We start from the raw sequence: 21,144 nt of genomic DNA on the forward strand, positions 1-21,144 counted from the left end.
GCCTCCTGTTCCTTGGCTGGTGCACTGAGGCTCCAGGAGGAAGGGAAAACAAGAGAGGGTCAGCCAAAAATCACAGGGGGTGAGCAGATCCTGCTGGGATCCCAGAACTGCCTGGCCTGGAATGGGCAGTGGGAAATCTCAGCCAGGAAGTCCTGGCATGTGGGAGGACACCTGAGAAGATGCTACTGGGAATCTGGGAATCTGGGAATCTGGGAATCAATCTGGGAGTCCTCACCCCATCGCAGCAAGGAATGGCACTGCACCCCCAGAGCCATCTGGGATCCATCCCAACTACTGCTGCTGGTGTCCCATGGGGCCAGGGGCTCAGGGGTTCCCCCCATTGACACCCCCTAACCCACAGAGCACAGAAGGGCCAGGAGGTGACACCCCATAACCCACAGAGCACGGGTGAGCCAAGTACATCAGGGCTTGTGGGCACTGGCACAGAGTCCCAGCAAAGGAGAGTGTTCCAGTGCTCACAGTGCACTGGGCTGACTGGGAACCCCCCCGAGGGCAGGCAGCAGTGCCCCAGCGTGGAGTCCAAGGTGTGGAGCTCTCCCAGGAGCAGGTGTGTGGGGCAGAGGCAGTGGGTGCAGGTATGGGGTTTCCAGCGAGCACAGGGGGTTTTCTCTCTGTGTGGGTTCAGGGTATGGGGTGCACGGGGGGAGCAGGTGCAGGACGGCAGGAGGTGCAGGTGGGAGGGAGTCCAGGCTACAGGTTTGGGGGGCAGGATGCAGGGTAGAGTGTGCAGGTTTTGGGGAGCAGAGATCAGAGAGCACAATGAATGCTGAAGGGACGAGAGTGCAGTTCTGGGGTGCAGATTTTGGGGAGCAGAGTGCAGGGTGCAAAGGCACGAGAAACAGGTGCAGGACAGTGGGTGCAGGTTTTGAGGAGCAGAGTGAGGGGTGCAGGATGCACATTCTGGGGTGCAGAGCGTGGGGAGCAAGGCATGGAGTGCAGGGTGCAGGATTAGGGGTGCAGGTTTGGCATGGGGAGCAGCTGCAGGATAGTGGGTGCAGATTTTGAGGAGCAGAGTGAGGGGTGCCAGGTGCAGTTTTTGGGGTGCAGGGTGGTGGCCTGGGCACAGCACATCCCTGCAGGGAAGTTCATGCCAACGATGCAGCCCCTGCATGCCTGGGGCCGACATTCCTGCCTCTCCCAGCTATGCCCCCCACACCCCACACCCCACACCCCACCCTCCTGCTCCTCCGGTGCTGCAGGGCCGTGGGTGCCCAGGCCTGCCCCGCCGTGCCCAGGCAGGCTCTGATGCCCTGCCAGCCCTGCTGCTGCGTGCTAAGCCTGGCACAGCTCCCCACTGCTGCTTCACCTGCCCCAGGCATGTCTCCAGCTGCCTGGCACCGTGTGCCCAGCCCCTGCCCCATCCCACCTGCCCAGCCCCTGCCCCATCCCACCTGCCCCATCCCACCCACCTGGCCCTGTGTGCCCAGCCCCTGCCCCATCCCACCTGCCCCATCCCACCTGCCTGGCTCCTGCCCCATCCCACCTGCCCCATCCCACCTGCCTGTCCCTGCTCCCCAGGGCTGCCCGTGGGGCTCTCCCCAGCGCTGCTCCAGGCAGCACAATGGGCACAATGGGCACAACCACAAGGATGTGGTGGGTCCCAGAGTTTGGGTGGGCACTAGGTGGTCCCCACGCATGGGCAGAGGGTTTAGCATCCCAAGGCAAAGGGCAGCACAGGGAGGATCTCAGCATCCTCCATCGCTGATACCCGCAGTGCTGGGGACACGCTGTGTTAGCCGGGAGCTGCCATCCTGGATCTCCTACTTTCCTTAAAAACAGGAAATCTGGTGGGAAGTGGAGCTGTCCCCCAGTCCCAGCGTCACCTCCTGCCTTTCACCTGTGAACTTCTCTGCCACACACACCTTCACCAGCCCAACAGGACCCAAAATTAATCCCTGCAACTGAACAGAGCCGATTTTAACAACCAGCGCCATCACTGTGTTACACGTCGGCAAGAGTGTGAGCAGAAATCCTGAAAAAGAGACTCCTTGTCTTGGCTTTTTTGTTTTCCCTCCAGCTTACAGGTAATAGCCAGGAATGGGCAAACCCTCTTTTAATGGACTCTTAATAATGCTGTAATTTCCCTTTGCACGGAAAGTTTTCCAAACAGTCAAAGATTCAAAACAAAGCAATGATTGTTCCTATTAGCATTAAATTCTACTCTGGGAGAGAGAATAAATCAAGCAAGGGGATTCAATTCAAAACAGAACTATAAAAAATCCAATAATGATTTTTTAATATTAATAAGAAAAATATATTGTTATGCACCCTTAGCATTTAAACTTCTAATCCAATCAGCACAAAGTGCAGAGATAAATCACAGCCACCGAGGAGAAGGGAACAACCATCAAGCAGGCAGCAATAAAATGCTGTCTTACATCCCTGGGACAGGCATAGGTTTGACAGCCTCGAAACAAAAGCCAAAATTTATAAGTCTGTTGCTCCACAAGCTTGTGAATCCCTCCCCTGCATCCCACACACACCTTGCAGCCGGGGTAGGGAGGTGAGGGTGGCTCTGGTCAGGATGCAGGGAGGAGATGATGGATGGTGTTCTGGCTGCCCAAAGCTGGTGGTGTGGCTGGGCAGAGACGGGCACTTACCCATCTTCACCCTGCTGGAACCCACTCCCAGCAGCCACCAGAGCTCCAGCTGGGGATGGGATGGGATGGGATGGGATGGGATGGGGATGGGGATGGTTCCTGGCAGGAAGCAGCCACTGCTAAAGGAGGTCGCAGTACGGTCCTAAGCAGGGTCCTAAGCACGGTCCCAGTCCCAGCTCTCCCATCCTTACAGCTGGATGTTTCCAACCCTGCACTATCAACCCTGCAGGCCTTGGGGATGCTCCAAACCTCATCGTGCCATGGTGTGATGCTCACTAACCAGCGTTCACAATGCCAGCATGGAGCCAATGGTGTCCCCCCATTCCCCATCCCTGTGCAGGGATGCCGGGCAGCTCTTCCCATCTCCCGGCACTGCACAAAACGTGTGTGGCCCTGTGCCCTCCCACAGCGCCTGCCGGGCTGGGAGATGCCCCTGGCTCGGCTTTGCCAGGGTTACAGTCCGGGAATGACCTGGCCAGGCTCCCCAGGGCTCAGGCTGTGCCAGGCTCCCCGCGGCTCCTGCCGTGCCATCCCCGCTGAACTCATCACGGATAATGGCACCGCAATTCATCCGGGCTCTGCTCCCTGATTTATCGGCTCCGGCGGCCGCAGCGAGCCGGGACGAGCAGCGAAATGCCACGGAACGAGCTCAGAAAGCCTCAGCTCCCCCTGGATTCCCCCAAAGCGCGCAGCTCAGCGCTGCTGCCGAAAGCAGCGGCGTGCGAGGGGAGGGGAATGCCGAGCCGAGCCCAGCAGCACCTGCAGCTGGCGGCCCCAGCCATGCGACAGCCGAGGACAAAAGCCATCTGAAGCGTGCAGGGAGTTCCCGGCCGTCTGGCAAACTGCTGACGCCACCAAGCAGGGCGAGAGGGCGTTTGGGGACAGGGGACAGGACACGCTGCTCCTGCTCGGGAGCACCCCGGGGCCACATTCCCGCCGGCTCCAGCTGCTGAGCTCCCGGGAGAGGCTGGGCAGGGGGGAAAGGATTCATCACAGCTATTACAGCTCCAAACCTGACACATTCTGGGGCGTTTCTGCTCCACTTTCCCTTCAGACGGTTTGGGCAGAGGGTTGGGGAGCAGGTGCCAGGCTCATCTCCGGGCTCCCCAGCCTGGCACTGCATGGGTGCCAGTGACACCCTGTGCCAGGGTAGGAAAGCTGTCCCCAATGCCCTCGTGGCACTGTGAAATGTCTTTTAAGGAAAAAAACAGAGCTGAGATGGCCACACATCCTCAGCCTAGCTCAATGAATGGCACTGAGAGCATCGAGTTCGTGGGCTGCTCCTACCAGAGGGGTGGCCTGGAGGCTCAGTGCTCCTGTGGGACACCCAGCGAGGCAGGGGAGGGGGGAACTCATGTCCTGCCACCCCCACAGTGCCCTGTCACTCCTGCAAGTCTGGCTGCTGCAGGAGATGCCAGCGATCCCTGGCTGTCACCAGTGCATGTGGCGAGGACTGGAAATTGCTTGGGGACCTGGAAAGTGGACAGTGAGACACTGAGAGCAGTGCAAAGCTTTCCCATCAGGCTCCCAGCAGGACCTGGCACCCTGGCAAGCAGCACCCATGCTCTGCACATTCCTTGGGGATCTCAGCAGCGCCAGGGCTGGGCATGGAGCTGGCACAGCACCATGAATGCCCGTCTCCTCCACACCCCGGGGCCAGCCCGGCTGCAGCCTCCTCCCAGTCCTGCAGGAGACGAGCAGGACTCCCCGGGAGACACCGCAGAGGAGGGCAAAGGAGCCGGCAGTGCCAGGCTGCCCGGGTGTAGGGCTGTGGGGACCAGGATGTGCTGCCCAGGGCTCACTCACAGCCTGACCAGAGGAACCCCCATGGGGTGGGCGAGCAAAGGGGGTTTGGGGGGGGGGTGGGGGGGGTGAACTTTTGAACCCACAGGCAGGAGATCAGTGCATTACCTTAACGCGAGTTAAAAATAACCGTCTCGTCTCTCGAAATGAGCCTGTCTGCAATTACAGCTTGGCATGTCTGCTCCGGAGCGTCCCCGCGCTGGCACCGCGCCAGGCGCCTGCGAACAACCCCTGCCTTTCTTCTCCTCCGTGCCACTGCCTCTTTTCTTTTGGTGGGCTGGTTTGTGTGTTTTTGAATTGGTGGGGCTTTTCTTTTTTCTCATCCCAAGTAAATCAAAGGCACTCAGTGCCCCAGCTTGGGTTACCCCTGCCCATGCAGCCACAGCCTTCAAAAGCCCGCAGTGCCTGCACCCCGAAGCACAACCACGTTGTGTCCCCAAGGACATAATGTCCCCCCGACGTCCCCGAGGACAGGGGGACACTGTCAGCAGCCCATGCTCGCAGGAGGGAGGTGCAGCAGTCAGCAGGAGCCAGCCCGAAGTGTTTGAGGGTCCTCCCTGTGCTGCCCTGGCACACCCGACGTGAATCCTCCTGCAAGGCGTGGGTTGAGATACGTGGGGAGCCCGGCACAGGCACAGGAACACACGAGGGAACGCACACGGGAACATGTGAGGGAATACGTGCCCGTAGAGACTGCAGGTGCCTGGCAGCATCACTGCCTGCACCCCTGGGATCTGCCCAGCCCCACAGGCAGGTGTCTGTCAGCACCAGGGGAGCCGGGGGGAGCCATCCCACCCCAGGAGCATCCTGGGCTGTTTGGGAAACCTCCTGGGCCCTGCAGGCTCCCAGGGAGCAGGAGCTGGGCTGCATCACTGCTGCATCCCTGGCTCAGTGCGTACAAAGTGCCACCAACCCCAGTGGAAAAGCCCAAGAGCCACCCTGCTCTGGGTATGCACGGACTGGCACGGGGGTCCTGGGGAGGGGAAGAATGAGTCCCTTGCTGACAAAGTGGACACCAGCCACACAGACCCCAATATCACCCCATTCTGTTGCTGACCCCCACCCCACAGGACAGCAGCAGTCTCAGGGGTGGACATCTCCTAGTGGAAGTTGTCCATGGCAGGGGGTTGGAACAAGATGATCTTCAAGCCCAAACCAGTCTGATTATGATTCTATGACACCTCCCAGCAGGCAGCAGCTCGGGATGCCCTGGGATGCTGAAGCATCCCTGCTGGGAGGGAAGGCACCAGCCTCCCTTGGGGGTCCCCGGACACCCCGCCCAGTGCCCGGTGCCTCCTCCTCCTCCTCTTCCCCGCAGCGGGTGAAAGCGAGCTTTGTGCCGGGGCTTTCAGTTCCCCTGGCTGGCACCCGGCCAAGGCACCACATAATAATGAACAGATGCTGTCCAAAATGAGCCTCAGCAGCCGACAGGCGAGCCTCCGCGTGTCCTTCCGTAACCCAAAGTGCCTTTCAGCCCTTCACCCCGGCACTCATCAGGCACCTCCGCTGGAGCTGGGGGAAGTGTCAGGATATTTAAAAGTCATGTGAGCTGGGAGCAGGGAGCCCACCGTGCTGGGTGCAGGGTCGGGGTGCTGTAGGGTGTCAGGGCAAGGAGAGAGCCAGCTCCAGCTCTATAACATCCCCATGATTGACTTAAGGACACAGTGGCTGTGAAGCCTGGGATGAACCCCAGGGATGGAGGGGACAGCCTGGGGATGGGGGTCCAACCATGCCCAGACCCTGCTGGTGCATGGGGAGGGGACATTCATCTTCTTCCTGCAAATTCCGTGCAAGGACCCAGAGGTGACAAGAGTCTAACCTCACTTCTTAAGCCCCAAGGGCCTCCCACTGCCAGCAGCATCCCAGTGAGGGCCTCACTGGGATGGGAAACCTGGCCAAGGAGCCCCAGCTCACTCCCAAAACATAGCTGGCCCGATCCACAGCCTCCCTAAAAAATATTTTAAAGGCTTTGTCATTACTAAATCCATTTCCTAGCCCAGGATGGTGGTCCTCCTCCCATCCCAGCACCAGGAAACAGAGCGAGGGATGCACACAGGGATCCATCGGGGCAAGGATGATGAGAATGCCAGGCTGCAAGTGCTCTTCTAGTCCACAGGATCTTAACTGTAGTTTATATTCCAGTGGTTATTAAAAATAAAGGGGGAAGTAGGGGGAGGAAGCTAAGAGCAGAGCAAGCTGTTCATTTGGAGCCTTTCCCTGGGGTTTAATAAAGCCCCACTCGCTTCTGTAGTATCATTTTTATGCTATCATAAAGCCGGACCATTTAGCAGGTTTGTGTTACTTCAGCAGTTAGCGCTGCATGAGAAGCGATTCCAGAAGAAGGGAGAGAGGGAAAAAAAAAATTAGAATATGAAAACCTCCAAAAGGAGAGAGCAAAATGAGGTGGGAAGGAAGAAAGGGGATTCCTCCCAGCCACACCAGCAGTAGCACTGCAGCACATCAGGGGGATGTGAGTGGGTTCCCCCATCCCTGAGCGAAGCTGGGGACAGGTGGAGAGACTCCCGCTGGTACTGAAGGGTCAGAAACTCCATCCCAGCATCCAGGGGGACCCTGCCTGTGCTGGACAAAGGGTGAGGGGGTCCTCTCACATAAGGGGATCCCAGGGGTGTTGCACCTGTGGGAACAGGAGAGCCAGGGTGGTTTATCCAGGAGCTCTGTGGAGCTGAAGCTGAGGGGTTCCCCGAGGTGAAGGAGCCTGCAGCTCCCCCCAGCCCTACAATGCTCCTCAGGCTGACCTGGCTCTCCCCCCCCTCTGCTCCCAGCCCAGGGCAGCACTCCGGGGAGCATCAGGCTCTCCCTGCTGCTGGAAAAATCTCCATATATGGAGAGGATGGGATCTGTGACCGAGCTGAGCCCAGCCAAACTGGCCCAAGGGGAGCCCTGAGCAGCCAGCCCACACTGAGCCGGGGTCCTGGGGCCGTGCCCTGCCAAGCTCCCTGAGCTGGGTGCTACCCACACTGCTGACACCAGCACAAACAGGAGAGAGCCAGGTCACCCCATCCTCCCTGTGACTGCACCCTTCACTGCTGTGCCACCCCCAGGGGCAGCACCCACGCCCTGGTGGTACTCGGGCTGTCCTCCAGGAGAGGAGAGTCATCCCCATCGCTCCCAGGTGCTGGGTTGGAGCCTCTCCAGCCACACTGGGCAAGGCTCCAGAGGCACTGTCCCCGTCCAAGAGAGGAAGGGCAGGGGGTGGCACCAGTGAGAGAGCCACAGAGCCAGGAGCTGCTCCCTGGAAGGATCCTCTGGGGTGCCCAGCAGGACCCTCCCTCTTGCCCATAGCTCAGGGGTCCACAGAGCAGCAGAGAGAGGAAGCAGCCTGGTACCCCAAACCCCCAGGCAGCAATGAGAACTCTGACCATGCTCCCCTTCGCACACCATTTCCACACCTTTTTCCCCCGAATTCATTTCCATTCTGCCCTGCAGGAGGACGCTGGCACTTGGCAGGGGGGTGTCTCTGCATGGCAGCCCCGGCCCCCGTGGCAGGCACGGCCGCCACGCTACAGACCCGGCAATATAAAGGAGGAGGAGGAGGAGGGAGGGCTGGGAAATTAAGGTTTTCAGCGCTGTCAGAGCCGCATCAAACAGGCATCCACCAGCTGATGGCTTGATTGTTATATTTTGGATGTCAAACCGGAGCAAGCTGAACCCTTTAAAATGCATCAGTGCCGCTGCCTTTCTGACGGAGGGTGTTGGTTTCCCATTAACAAGAGGAAAGCGTGAGCTGGAGCAGAAAACTTGAAGCGCTTTGGAATTGATAAAATAACAACTCCCTAATTAAGCAGAACTGTCAGTCAGCGGGCGCCCGCTGCCCTGCATCGGGAAGCAGCAGCAGCTCCTGGTGCACAAGCCCAACAAGCCAGCTCAGCCTGTGGGGGGATGCACTTCCCGAGGATCAGCAGCCAGAGCATCCTCACTGTGTTCTCCACCAGACCCAGACAGGTCGTAGTCCTGCTCCCGAGGCTGGGCATGGCCGAGGTTTTTGGGTTCTGTCCCTCAGTTTACCACACCATCAATGATGTGGCTGTCCCATCCCTGCAAGGGGCCAAGGGCAGGTTGGACAGGGCGTGGAGCAACCTGGGATAGTGGAAAGTGTCCCTGGCTGTGGCAGGGGGTGGAATGAGATGAGCTTTAGGGTCCCTTCCAACCCAAACCATTCCAAGAGTGTATGATTTCACAAAACCATGTAATGCAATGCACAGCCTGGTGGGGAAGGAGAGGCCTGACCCCAAAATGCAACCCCTGCCAACAGCCTTCCCTTTCAAGAGACAACCACCAGCCTAGGGCACACATTCCTGACACACACATCAGACACCACAGCCAGGTGCACATTCAGCATCCCCACTGCCAGCTGGATGCAGGAAGGGGTCTGGCTGTGAAGATCCTTCCAGTGCTGGAGCAAGGCAGAGAGGGTTTGGAGAAGTCAAGAGTGGGATCTGAAGTGTTCAAAACCAGGTTGAACACAGCTCTGGGCAATAGTGGAAGGTGTCCCTGCCCATGGCAGGGGATGGGATGAGATGGTCTTTAAGGTCCCTTCCAACCCAAAGCATTCCATGATCCTACAAAGTACTGCCAGAGCAGCAGCACAGCCAATGCCCGTGGGGATGCTGGGCCCCCAGACCCCCCCAGACCCCCCATCCTGCTGTGTCCAGCACCAAGAGGCTGTGAAGGAACCAATCAAAGAAGCAGCCAAGACCTTGCTCGACTGCCGGGATGAGCAATGAAAAGCTGCAGCCCTGCCCTGCTTCTCCCAGGCCTGGGGCCAGAGGGAAAACCGACTGCCCAGGTGGCACCTGGGCGAGGGGACACCGGGGGGCTCGGGCAGGGGACAGCCAGGAGGGACCACAGGCTGTGGGGAAGGTGTTTAACCCCTGACATGCTGGTGTCTGATGAAAATGAGGTCTCTGCTCCTCACTCTGGGCTGTTGCCCTCGCAGCACCAGCACCAGCTGGGCACTTGCAGCACCAGGAGAGGCTCCAGGGCACCCTGCTCTGCCCAGCCCAGGGTGCAGGCAGGGTAGGCAGGGCCCTTCAAGGGGCAGTCCTCAGCCCAGCTGGGGGATTCAAATCCCAGTGCAAGGGAGGCTGCCAGGAGGGAAGCAGCCCCAGCAGGGGCACCTGCAGCAGCAGAGCCACCTGCCCACAGCCCAGGCAGAGGCGCTCCAAGCCAGAGATGGGTCAGGAGAGACAGAGTGCACACAGGGGAGCCCACCCGAGCAAGCAGCCCCTGGAAATGACCCTGCTGCCCAACGGCAGCTGGACTCTGAGCCTGTCCTTCCTCCTTGCTCACCACGCAATGTGGAGCCACCAATGACACGTGTGACTGCCTGGGAATCCCTTCACTCCTCATCCCAGCCCCGAGTCCAGAGCCCTGACACATCTCCCGACCCCATCAGTGTATGTCCCCTGCTGTCCCCATTAGTGTGAGCATTGAGAGACCCTTTTTCCCCAGCACGTGCCTGGGCTGTGCAGCTCTCAGCCCAGGTGGAGGTTTGAGAGGCCCCACACAGGCACCACCTCCTGCCACCTCCACAGCCCTGACACCCTTCCCACACCGGGGGGACACCAGCTGCCCCCAGCCCTCCTCCACAAACAGCCTGGATACAGGTGCCATATAATCCAGCCCCAAAAGAGCCCCGTTTGCACCCAAGAAGGACCCCCCCGGGGTGGGCCGGATCTGGCTGCCACCAACGGAGCCAGGACACGCGTGCCAGGGCTATTGGGTGGTGTGGGAGCCCCCAGAGCCTGGTAACACACTAATCACACTGGAGGTGACAGGGCTTAGGGGAGGACTTAAGAGAAACTGGCTCCTTTTTACTGACACCATCTGGACATAGCCGATCTCTTCCCCCTTGTCAGTGCAGAGCCCAGCCAGAGGGGAAGGGGCTGCGGTGACCCCAGACCCAGCCCCCTCTGTGCCCTCGCGGGTGCTGGGATGGCCGGTGCCATGGATCCCCAGCTCGCAGCGGCAGAGAGGGGAATACTGCCTGCGCCAGGGAATCCTAACGAGCCCACAGTGCCAGCCAAGCACAGAGCCAGGGAATGCCAGCTTGGAGCCGCGGGGACCGTGCGCTGCCTGCCCGGCCCCCCGGGAGGGGGACGCGGCCCCGGAGAAGGCGGGGGCTGAGCCAGCGGGGACGCACTGGGTAAAGCCAGAGTGGAGCCAGCTGCTTGGGAACAGCCCTGCCTCCGGCTGTCCTGCCGGCCACGCCACCGGCACGCGGGGACCTGGCACGGCCGGGGTCCCCACGGCAGGGCCAGGGGAGGTGCGGCGGTGAGGTTAGCATTCGCTGTACCCCGGTACTTGGGGTTGGCACTCACTGTAGCCCAGGGCTGGCTCACCGGGGACAGCCGCCCGCGACCCCGCTGCTTGTCGCCATCCCTCGCCCTGACCTCCCGGGGGGACGGCGGCACCGCTCCGACCCTCAGCCCGAGCCCGGCGGGTGACACAGGGACAAGCTCAGCCCGGCTCCAAAACACAACACCACGAGGCACCAGCTCTACCCAAAACTTGACCGAGCCCTTATCTCCCCGACTGTGAGGACGGCGGGGATCCTCCAAACCTCCCCGCCAGGACCAAGCTGCGGCTGCCCCGGGAGAAACCTCCATGTTCCGGCACACCTTCGGGAGAGAGGGCAAAGTTGCGCTGGGGTTGGGGTCAGGGGGTCAGGTACCTTCCAGCCGGCGGAGCTGTTGCTGTCTCCTTTATCCTTAAAGTAGGGGACGTATCGCACCATCCAGTCGTAGATCTGGGAGAGGGTGAGGCGCTTCTCCGGCGAGCTCTCGATGGCTTTGGTGATGAGGTCGGCGTAGGAGAGGTTGCCCCAGGCGTTGCGCCGGGAGGTCTTGGCCTTGCGGAGCTGCCCCACATCCGCGCCGGGAGGCGGCGGGGGAGCGGCGGCGACTCTGCGCTCCACCGGGGCCGCCGCGTTCTCGGCTCCGTCCCCGCCGGCCGCCAGCGCCGGGGTTCCCCCCGCGCCCCCATCTTCCTCCTCCGCCGCCAAGTCGGGATGGGGGAGAGGCCAAGTGCAGGAGCGGGGACGGCTCTGCGGCTCGAAATCCGGGTCGATCTCCACCTGATGCGCCTGGAGCTTTTCTTCCATGGTCGCCTCCCCGCTGCCACTCCACAGCCCCCCCCCGGAGTTACGGGCGGTTTCCGCCCAAAAAAAAAACCCCAAACACACAACAAAAAACCCAAAATCTCGAGAGGGAGAGGAGTGCGAAGGCGGGCTCCCTGCCCGGCTGGAGAGGAGAAGAGAAGGAGGAGCCGCTCGGTGCGCGGGTCCTGGCAGGGGGAGCCCCGAGTCCGGGGGAGCCCCGGGTCCGGCGGCTCTAGGAGGCGGCTGTGCCCGGCGCCGCGCCGGGAGCGCCGAGCCGGGGGACACGCTGCATGGTCCTCGGCCGCCTCTCCAGTCCGGGCCGAAGCAGGGGGGGTGTTTTTTGGTTCGGATTTGGTTTTGGTTTGGTTTTTACCAGCCGCGGAGCTCTGGAGCTGTTCCCGGCTCGGTAGCCAGCGGGGCGGCTGCGGGCGGGTAGGGCGCGGGGGCGGCCGCATCCATCGGGCTGGCGGCGCGGTCACGCAGCAACAGATGAACCGGAGCGAGCGGCGGCGGGCGGCATCCTCGGCCGGGGACCGGCGGGCTCCGGGGCCGGACGGCGGGGCACCTAAGCAGGGAGAAGCGGGACGGAGATAGTGGGGAGCCCTCGGCGCGGCGGGCGCAGTCTCCCGCGGGCGGCCCGGCGCTAGGTCCGGCGGCGCGGCGGAGCCATGCTGGCGGGCGGCACGCACCTGACAGCGCCGGCGAGGGCGGCGGCGGGCGGCTCCCGCCCCTACGCCCCCCCGCTCCGCTTCAGCGGCCGCGCACCTGCCCGCCGCCGCCGCCGCCGCCGCGCTGCCGCCACGGCGCGGGCGGGCCACATGCTGGGGCGGCCGCGGCTCGCTCGCTCTCTCGCTCGTTCGTTCGCTCCCTCCTTCCCTCCCTCCGCCGTGCCCGTTCCCGAATGCGGGCGCCGCCGTGACACAGGGGGAGGGCCCGGAGGGGCGGGGGGAGGGCGGGGGAGGGGAGTGCCCCCGCGCCTCGCGGGCAGCGGCGGGGCGGGACGGAGGGGAGCGGAAAGCTCCAGCACCGCGCTCCGGCACCGCGCTCCCCCCGCCCGGCCCGGGCCGCGACCCCCGCCCGGCCCCGCCGCGGCCCCACGTGCGCCCCGGGCGCCCCCCATTGTTGCCCCGGGCCGCCGCCGCCGCCTCATTGGCTGGAGGGGCCCGGTGGCCACGCCCCCTCGGCGCGCTGATTGGACGAGCGCCGGCGGGACGCTCCGCGCGCGGGGGGGATGAATGGGGGAGCGGCCCCGCGGGTGACGTCACGGGTGCCGGCTGGCCGGCTGCATCCGCGCGTCACCCGGGGCAACGCGGCGGGACACGCCCCTTTACTACGGGCCACGCCCCCGCCTCGGCCACGCCCCCGCAGCGCGGCCGGGGAGACCCCGAGCGGGCCCCGCCCCCTTCGCGCCGGCCACGCCCCCCGCCCACGTTGGGGGCGATCCCGATCCCGATCCTGGTCCCCACCCCGATCCCGATCCCGGTCCCGGTCCCCCCGCTGCCTGTCCTGCCCGCAGCCCGCCGGGCTCGTCCGCCGCTTGCCTCCCCGGTGATGTCCCCGCTGGGCTCGGGCACACGCAGCCCAGCTGCCCCGGCAGGGCGGGAGGACAGCGCTGTTTCCTCCGACTCAGGCGCGCTGCCCACGCTGCTCAGCCACGCACAGCCCGGCACCCACGAGGGTGCAAACCCCTCATCGTGCAGCTCTCACCCAGCACCCACTGGGGACGCTCGCCTGATCCTTGGCCGCTGCATCCACCTCACTGCCGGCACCCCAACATCCTCCTCCTCCTCGTGCATCCCCTGGGGACACGCCCCTGGCACTGCACGCACTGGGACAGAGTTGTCTGCAGCAGCGCTGTGTCCCCCACCTTTGTCCCTTCCCCACCACCCCAGGGACCGTCCTGCCTCACACTGCCCGCTCTCAGTCCCCACTGCAGATCTGTCCCTGCCCAGCACCCATTCCTGGGTAACGCTGTCACTCAGGAGGAGTTCCCTGCATCCTTCTGGTCTTTGTCACCCTTGGTGCCACCAGTTGTTCCTGTAACAGCGTCTTTCATGCCACAGTCACGTGCAATCCAGTTCGTGCAGCCCCATTCCTGGCCCAAAGGGACGGCCTGAGGTTACCCAAGCAACTAAGGAGCTGATGGTTCCAGCCTGGAAGTGCTCGGCCTGACAGCTCTAATAATATAATAAAGTATAATATAATCTAATAGATACAATATAATATAATAAATATAATACAATATACAGGCGGGACTTGACAAGTGCTCTGTTTCACAACCCACATCGACAGTGATGGCTGCAGAGGCTCCAGCTGGAGCCTCCCTGGAGGCACATCCCAGCAGCTGGGGGTGTGTTCCCTGAGCCCCTGCCAGGCAGCTGGGGACCTGCTGGCCAAGCTCCACATCTCCTGGTCTCACTGCTCCGGGGAGGCTCAGCCAGGCTGCAACCCTCACACAGCAACCCTCAGGACAGACCTGACCCCAAAGTCCCCTGAGTGGTCCCCCACATCTCCCTGAGCCTCCCTCCTCCCCAGAGCATTTCTCCAGGGATCTATCCCAAATTTCCCTCACTGTGGTTTACACCCATGACCTATTTCCTCTGCCCAAGGGCCGGCCGTTCCCTCCTCTCTCGCAGCCTTTTGCCCACTTGGAGCCCAGCGATGTTTTTTTCTTCCCTCAGTCTTGCCTTTCTTAGTCAAAACCCTCCCATATTTCTCACCCTCTCTCCCAGCCTTGTTTTCCCAGCACAGCTCCCCAGAGCCAAGCCGAGGGTCCCAGCCTGCACAGCCCTTCCCGTGCTGCTCCGTGAGTGCCTCTCCCTCCTGGGGCTGCTCCATTCCTCCTCTGCTGCAGCAGGTGCCTCTCCCTGCCCTCACCCTCAGCCATCTCACCCCTTGGGGATGGCGCTCACACCTCCCTGCCCACACTGCCACGTCACCCTGGAGCTTTAGCAGCTCCCAGTGTTTCAGAAACACGCTGGTCTCACTCACCTGCTGCCTCAGTTTCCCCACCTGTACAGCAGGGCCAGCCCCTCCAGGCAGTGGCGAGGAAGGTGACAGGTTGGACAGCTTTGTGGCTTCTCACAACCAAAGCTGCTCCCATCCCATGGTGCTCCCATCCCAGGCTTGCCCAAGGCTCATCCCTGACCTCCTCACTCATCCCCATGGATGTGGAGCAGCACATTCCTGGGTGCTGGTGGCCCCATTCCTGCGTGTAAGGCACACACAGGTCTGGGATGCCCAGAGAGGGATGGTGAATCCTCTGTCTCCAGCAGAAACACGGGGCTGGCTCAGCCACCCCTTCCCAAGCACCTGAATAATTCATTATCACCGAACCTGCTGGCAGCAGGCAGGAGCATCTCCACCAGCCAGCTGCACACTGCCACGGGGCCTCAGCCACCACCCTTGGGGACAGACAGGCCAGGGGGCAGAGCTGGGGGGCACCAAGCTGCCATCTCTGTCCCCCAGAGCCCAGGGTCACCCTGGTGCCAGCTGCCTGATCCCAGATGCCAGTGCCCACTGGGGAAGCTCTGTGGGGTAAGACCTGGAATTGCAGAGATCTTTCTGAGTCAATACCCTCCTACACCTCTCACCTGCTGCTGCAGCCCTTTTCCAGAGGCTGGGATGAGCATGGGCACAGAGGGGCAAAGAGCAGAGCTGGTGGCTGGGCAGCAGCAGAAGCAGTAAAGGAGGTGATGGGCAGTTGATGCTGCAGGGTCTGGGTACACAAATCCCCTGCATCCTTGGGAATGGTCACAGTCCAGGCCTGGCAGAGTTCAAACATCATTTGAACAACACTCAGGCACAGGGTGGGATTGTTGAGGTGTTTTCTGCAGGGCCAGGAGTTGGACTCGATGATCCTTGTAGGTTCCTTGTCCATAACTTGGGATATTCTGGGATTCTATGATCCTTCCCATGCCAGGGCAACCCTTGCCAGATGAAACTCCCTGCTCCATCCTTTCCCTGGTGGTTTCCAGCAGCACCTGGACAAAGGTCCCTGGAGTGCTGTGCTTCACCCTCTCTGTCCATTTGGCCAGGAAATGGGGCTCCTCTGTCCCCCAGCTCTGGGGCAAAAACCACTCTGCTCCTGATGACAATGAAGCCATTCAACACTTTGGTTTATTGTGTGAAGTTCACAATTCAGGAGAGGGAGGGAAGGGGTGACATGGATGTGCCCAACCTTGGCCCAGCACCTCCATGGTGGGAAGAATGAGGCTGAAAGGGTAAAAGGAAGCTCAGGGGAGATGAAGTGGGCAGATCCAACACATCCTGCTCCTTGCCAGTGAGCGTGGCAGCAAGGGGGGGCAGATCTGCCCTGTCTCTACCCCAGACAGCACTGGAGCTGTGTCCACCAGCAGTGCATGCATGGACTGGTGGATGCTCCAATGCTCCAGTGCCTGTGGATGGTGGATGCTCCAGTATCTTGGCAAAACTGGTCTGAATGGTATCAGAGTGCTGTGAACAGGAGGAGTTCCAGCTCCTCAGCATCTGCCACCCAGTGTTAGGGTCAGGGTTGGTTGGGGTTAGGGTTAGGGTGAGGGTTAGGGTTAGGGTTAGGGTTAAGGTTAGGGTTAGGGTTAGGGTTAGGGTTAGGGTTAGGGTTAGGGTTAGGGTTAGGGTTAGGGTTAAGGTTAGGGTTAGGGTTAGGGTTAGGGTTAGGGTTAGGGTTAGGGTTAGGGTTAGGGTTTGGGTTAAGGTTAGGGTTAGGGTTAGGGTTAGGGTTAGGGTTAAGGTTAGGGTTAGGGTTAGGGTTAGGGTTAGGGTTAGGGTTAGGGTTAGGGTTAGGGTTAGGGTTTGGGTTAGGGTTAGGGTTAGGTTTAGGGTTTGGGCTAGGGTTAGGTTTAGGGCTAGGGTTAAGGTTAGGGTTAGGGTTAGGGTTAGGGTCAGGGTTAAGGTTAGGTTTAGGGTTAGGGTTAGGGTTAGGGTTAGGGTTAGGGTTTGGGTTAGGGTTAGGGTTAGGTTTAGGGTTTGGGCTAGGGTTAGGGTTAGGGTTAGGGTTAAGGTTAGGTTTAGGGTTAGGGTTAGGGTTAGGGTTAGGGTTAGGGTTAGGGTCAGGGTTAAGGTTAGGTTTAGGGTTAGGGTTAGGGTTAGGGTTAGGGCTAGGGTTAGGGTTAGGGTTAGGGTTAGGGTTAGGCTTAGGGTCAGGGTCAGGGTTAGGGTTAGGGTTAGGGTTAGGGTTAGGGTTAGGGTTAAGGTGAGGGTTAGGGTTAGGGTTAGGGTTAGGGGGGCAGGGGGAGCTGGAAGAGCAGGGTTTGGGCTGACCTGAGGGATCACACGCCCCTACTTGAAGGGAGAGGTTTGTTCAATTAGAAGGAGCCAGAGGAGGAGCAGGACGAGATGTGGAGAGTTTCTGCTCCAGGCATCTCCTCACAGCCCTGGTCCCAGGAGGGCAGAGCAAACTGAGGCCCTCTCCCCCAGCACCACTGGGCACAGCCAAGGCTCGGTGTCCTCACCTGGTGCTGGTGTCACCTCCCATCCCACCCCAGCAGCCCAGCAGGATCTCCATCTGACTGTTTCCCACAACATCCCATGCTGACACCTTCTATCATTCCCAGCCCCCTTGACTGACACCTGGGGCTCTCCTGGAGCCCCCTAACCCTTCACCATCCCAGCAGCTCCAGGGTGCAGAGCAGAACCTCGGGGGAAGCAGCAGAGCAGCTTTTGGGTGCCTGAAAGTGCTGGGAGAGGAGGAAGCACCAACACAGCCCCAGCAGCGCGTGAGGCACCTTTGGGAGGCAGAGCCACACGTGCAGCATGTCATGTGAAATGAAAATTCCCCCAAATGCTAATTCAGACCTCAGAAACTCCACGTGTGACATTCCCACATCGCTTCCTCCCCGGGATGTCGTGGTGTGAGGAGAGCTCAAGCAGCGCCTATTAAAAAGTACTTTCACAGAACATAAAGTGGAAGTTAAGTGAAGGAAATGATAAAGTCAAAATGAAATATTTTTACTTTCCTGAAATGAACTTCATGTTTTGACATTATTGGAATAAACATTTTGACACTGCTGAAACAAGAAAGTCAAAGTGATTCTGCGAGGCTTCTTCCCAGGAAAATGGCAGCGAGATCGACAAGTTCCCAGAGAAAGATTTGATTTCAATAAACCCCTGTTTTCTGATGGAAAACCATCCCAGGGAGCCCTTCAGCCCTGTGCAGAGAACAGGTTTCCAGGTGAGACCAGCACCTGACTGGCTCCCCAGAACATATCAGGGAAGGCAGTCTGCCTTTATCCTGCTGGGAAAGGGAGGATGGGATGGGATGGGATGGGATGGGATGGGATGGGATGGGATGGGATGGGATGGGATGGGATGGGATGGGATGGGATGGGATGGGATGGGATGGGATGGGATGGGATGGGATGGGATGGATCTCAGGGCTGGATTCTGCACCATTACACAAGAACTGATGCTGAACCCTCAGTCCATGCATGAGGCACAGGTGCCCAACAACAGCAGAGTTTGTCCTCTCTTCATGGACACACTCAAGGTCACATCGATCAAACTAAGGGCATGACAGTGGGATTACATTTTCATACTTTCATTTGGGAAAATTTCAAGAGCTTTTTGTTTTTGTTTTTTTTTTTAGTTGAAAACCCAAATCACATTGCATTTTGAGTTTTGCTGAAAAACAGACAGGTAACTTTAGGAATAGTCTCAGGTAGCTGATGGCTTCATTTCTCATGTGACATCGGTGGGGTGGGAAATTGCTGACCAACCTTTGGCAGAAAATTTCTGATCAACCTTTGGTGCACACTCTAGGTACTGGATTTTGCTCCAGAACAGCATTTAGGGGGAAATCTGTTCTTTAATAATAGCAATGCCTAATAATAGTTTTCAATGCTAATTCTTGGCAGCAATTCCATGTGATTAAACACACCTTTGCTGCATAGAAAATCGTGCATGTCGTGCAACAAGTTCATTCACCCTCTAATCTCCCCTTCTGGCACAGCCACCATGGCCAAGCACAAGGGCAGGGAAATCTGCAGCCCAGCACACGATTTCCTGCTCCACACCAACAGGCTGCAGCAGCTCCTCTGAGCTCAGCATCACCCTGGGAGCTCACAGGCACTTGTCACAGTCCCCAGCCTCCCAGTAGCCAAGGGAGGACCTCCTGGGCAAGAGCCCTTAGGGGATGTGGTTGATTCCTGGCACTGGTGACCCAGAGGCTCAGGTCAGCAGCAGGGCCATGCCAATCCCATTGGAAAATATTTATTGGCAGCTGAGCTCCTTCAGGACCCCTCTCCATGTCCCAGGTCTCTGCGGAGGAGTTGCCCCATGTTCATGGTGCTGCTGACCTGGAGGCAGCCACCAGCATCATCCCACTCCCCCAGTGCCCCTCCTTGGTGACCAAGGACACACAAGGGAGGTGACTGGTGAGACACCAGGAGTGGCTGGGGCAGGTGGTGCTGCTGGTGACCCTGGGGAGGTTGGTGCTGTTGGTCACCAATTTGGGAGTGTGACAAAGCACCCTCAGCCCGAGCATCCCTCCAGGCACTGCACCAGGGTCCCCAACATCCCTGCAGGATGGCATCCGTGCCAGAGGCTTGGCCAGCCCTGAATTTGGGAGATGGATCCCTCAGTCACAGCTTCTGCAATAGCTTCAGCCTCCCTTTGCATGTAGAGGCAGAGCACTCCTCCTCAGATTGCATGCTAATGAAGCATCCTGGAATCCCTGCGTGGTCGCTTCCTCGTTAGGCTCATCTGCCTGAGTGAACTGAAAACTGTTAAACACATTGAGTGTGTCAGACCAGATATTATCAGAAATAAGACTACCTTTCGCTGGCACCCACAGCTCCCAGACACACAGAAAAGAGATATTTAAATCTTTTCCAGCTGTCTCCCTTGTTTCCAGAGAGGCTCAGCTCTGACAGGGCTTTTAACCCTTCCCTTCCCTTCCCTTCCCTTCCCTTCCCTTCCCTTCCCTTCCCTTCCCTTCCCTTCCCTTCCCTTCCCTGACTTTATTTTGATTTTCTTTTTCCTCTCCTGGCCTTCAGGAGTCCCCGCTGGCCTGGGCCCATTCCCTGCCATCCCATCACTCCTGCAGGTTCATCTCCACCAGCACCAGAGGTGTTTTCCAGCACCCTCCAGCTCCACAGCCATCCCAGTCAGACACAGCACTGACAGCCCCAGGTGCTCACATCCACCCCTCTCCCCTCCAGTCTGGGACCCCTTCCCCACTCAACTCTTAACTCTTCACAAACCAATGACCACCCGAAGCCCCTGGGCTGCCAGCACTGTCCCTCCCCAGCCCAGGCTGGCCCAGCCCCAGCGCCTCCTCCTCGGCACGGGCCGTCGTGGCTGCTTTCCCAGAGCACAGACTGAATTTCACGAGGCTGCCTTGCAGCAGGATCCAGGAGTAAAGCCCCGTTTGCACGGCCAGCATGTTTGACAAGGGCCATCTGGCTGGGCTCGGCGTCCAAGCCCAATTTGCTGGATGGTTTTGAAGGTCACTGAGCAGGGACTGAAGGCGCTTCCATATTTTCTCATATAAATAACCACATTTCCAAGGGAGAGAGCAGGAGCACATGCTGGTAGGAAGGATCTGGAGGTTAATCTCACCCTGCCTGCCCAGAAGGGAGGAGAGCAGAACACAGGAGCACAGGCAGAGGCACAGCCATAAGTGTAACACACACACAGACACCTGCTGGCACACACACACGGGCTCAGGTGTCACTCACGTACCTGTCCATGCACATGGACACCATGCTTCATGCAAGCACTCACACACACCTGCACCGAGGACAGAGCTCTCCCAGCTGGGACAGGCTCCACTCCCCAGCCAGCATGTCCTGCTTGTCCACCCCAGGCACCCCTGCTCTGAAAACAGAGCTGAATTCCCTCTGGAAGCAGCATCAAGCCCCCTCTGGAAGCACAGCCCTCCCGTCCACGGGCTCCAAGAGAGCATCTTGTGCCCCACAGCAGGACAGGAATGTCCCAAATCCTGCAAGACCCGCAAAGAACCCTCACTTCAGAACTTGCCGTGCCTTTCCACAGCCATCCAGCCTTGTCCAACTCTGCACAAGCTGGGATCCAGCACCCAGCACCCAGTTGCAGTGTTCAGCTGACCACTGCATGGGGACAGCCAGTCCTGTGGCCACTCACACAGGACCAAGGCTTCCCTGGAGAGCCCTGGAGGAGTGCACTGGGCTGCCCCTGCTCCTCAGCACTGGCCAGGTGCCACACGGTGCCAGCCACAGCCCAGCCATGTCCCTGTGCCCCTTGGAGGGAAAGGCTCCAGGCAGGAATGAAGCTCCTGCAGAAGGTAGAGCTGCCACTTTCTGTGGTGGGGCAACATGGGGTGTGAGGGGTGAGGGGTGGGGGAAGATGTGGGGACAACATGAGCATGGTCAGTGTCCAGCCATTTTGGGGCATTTCCCGGTGTGACCAGGTGACACTGTGCTGCAAAGGGCAGGTCACTGCCACCCAAGGCTCAAACCTGGCTCCTGCAGTGACCAAGGGAGTCCCCCCCGACCACAGCACCAGACCCAGGTGGGTCTGACACCCCCGAGGTAACAGAGCTGACAACATCCCTGTAGCAGCACTGCACAGATCCCAGGGAAGCAGAGGGGAGGTTGGCCAGGGTCTGCGCACTCCTGGGAC

General features: G+C 59.9%; 1 protein-coding gene across 1 annotated transcript in view; it reads right to left on the reverse strand.

Annotated features, from left to right (window-relative positions):
• Positions 1–12,011, reverse strand: part of FOXO6 (forkhead box O6) — a 35,793-nt gene extending 23,782 nt beyond the window's left edge. The window contains exon 1 of the mRNA XM_014881334.2: positions 11,119–12,011. Coding sequence (XP_014736820.1) covers positions 11,119–11,547 — 429 coding nt within the window. The 5' untranslated portion in view covers positions 11,548–12,011. The remainder of the gene's footprint in view (positions 1–11,118) is intronic.
• Positions 12,012–21,144: the final 9,133 nt, after the last annotated feature.

The sequence above is a fragment of the Sturnus vulgaris genome, chromosome 24 (assembly GCF_052056855.1).
Source record: "Sturnus vulgaris isolate bStuVul1 chromosome 24, bStuVul1.hap1, whole genome shotgun sequence".
In the NCBI taxonomy this organism is placed as follows: Eukaryota; Metazoa; Chordata; class Aves; order Passeriformes; family Sturnidae; genus Sturnus; species Sturnus vulgaris.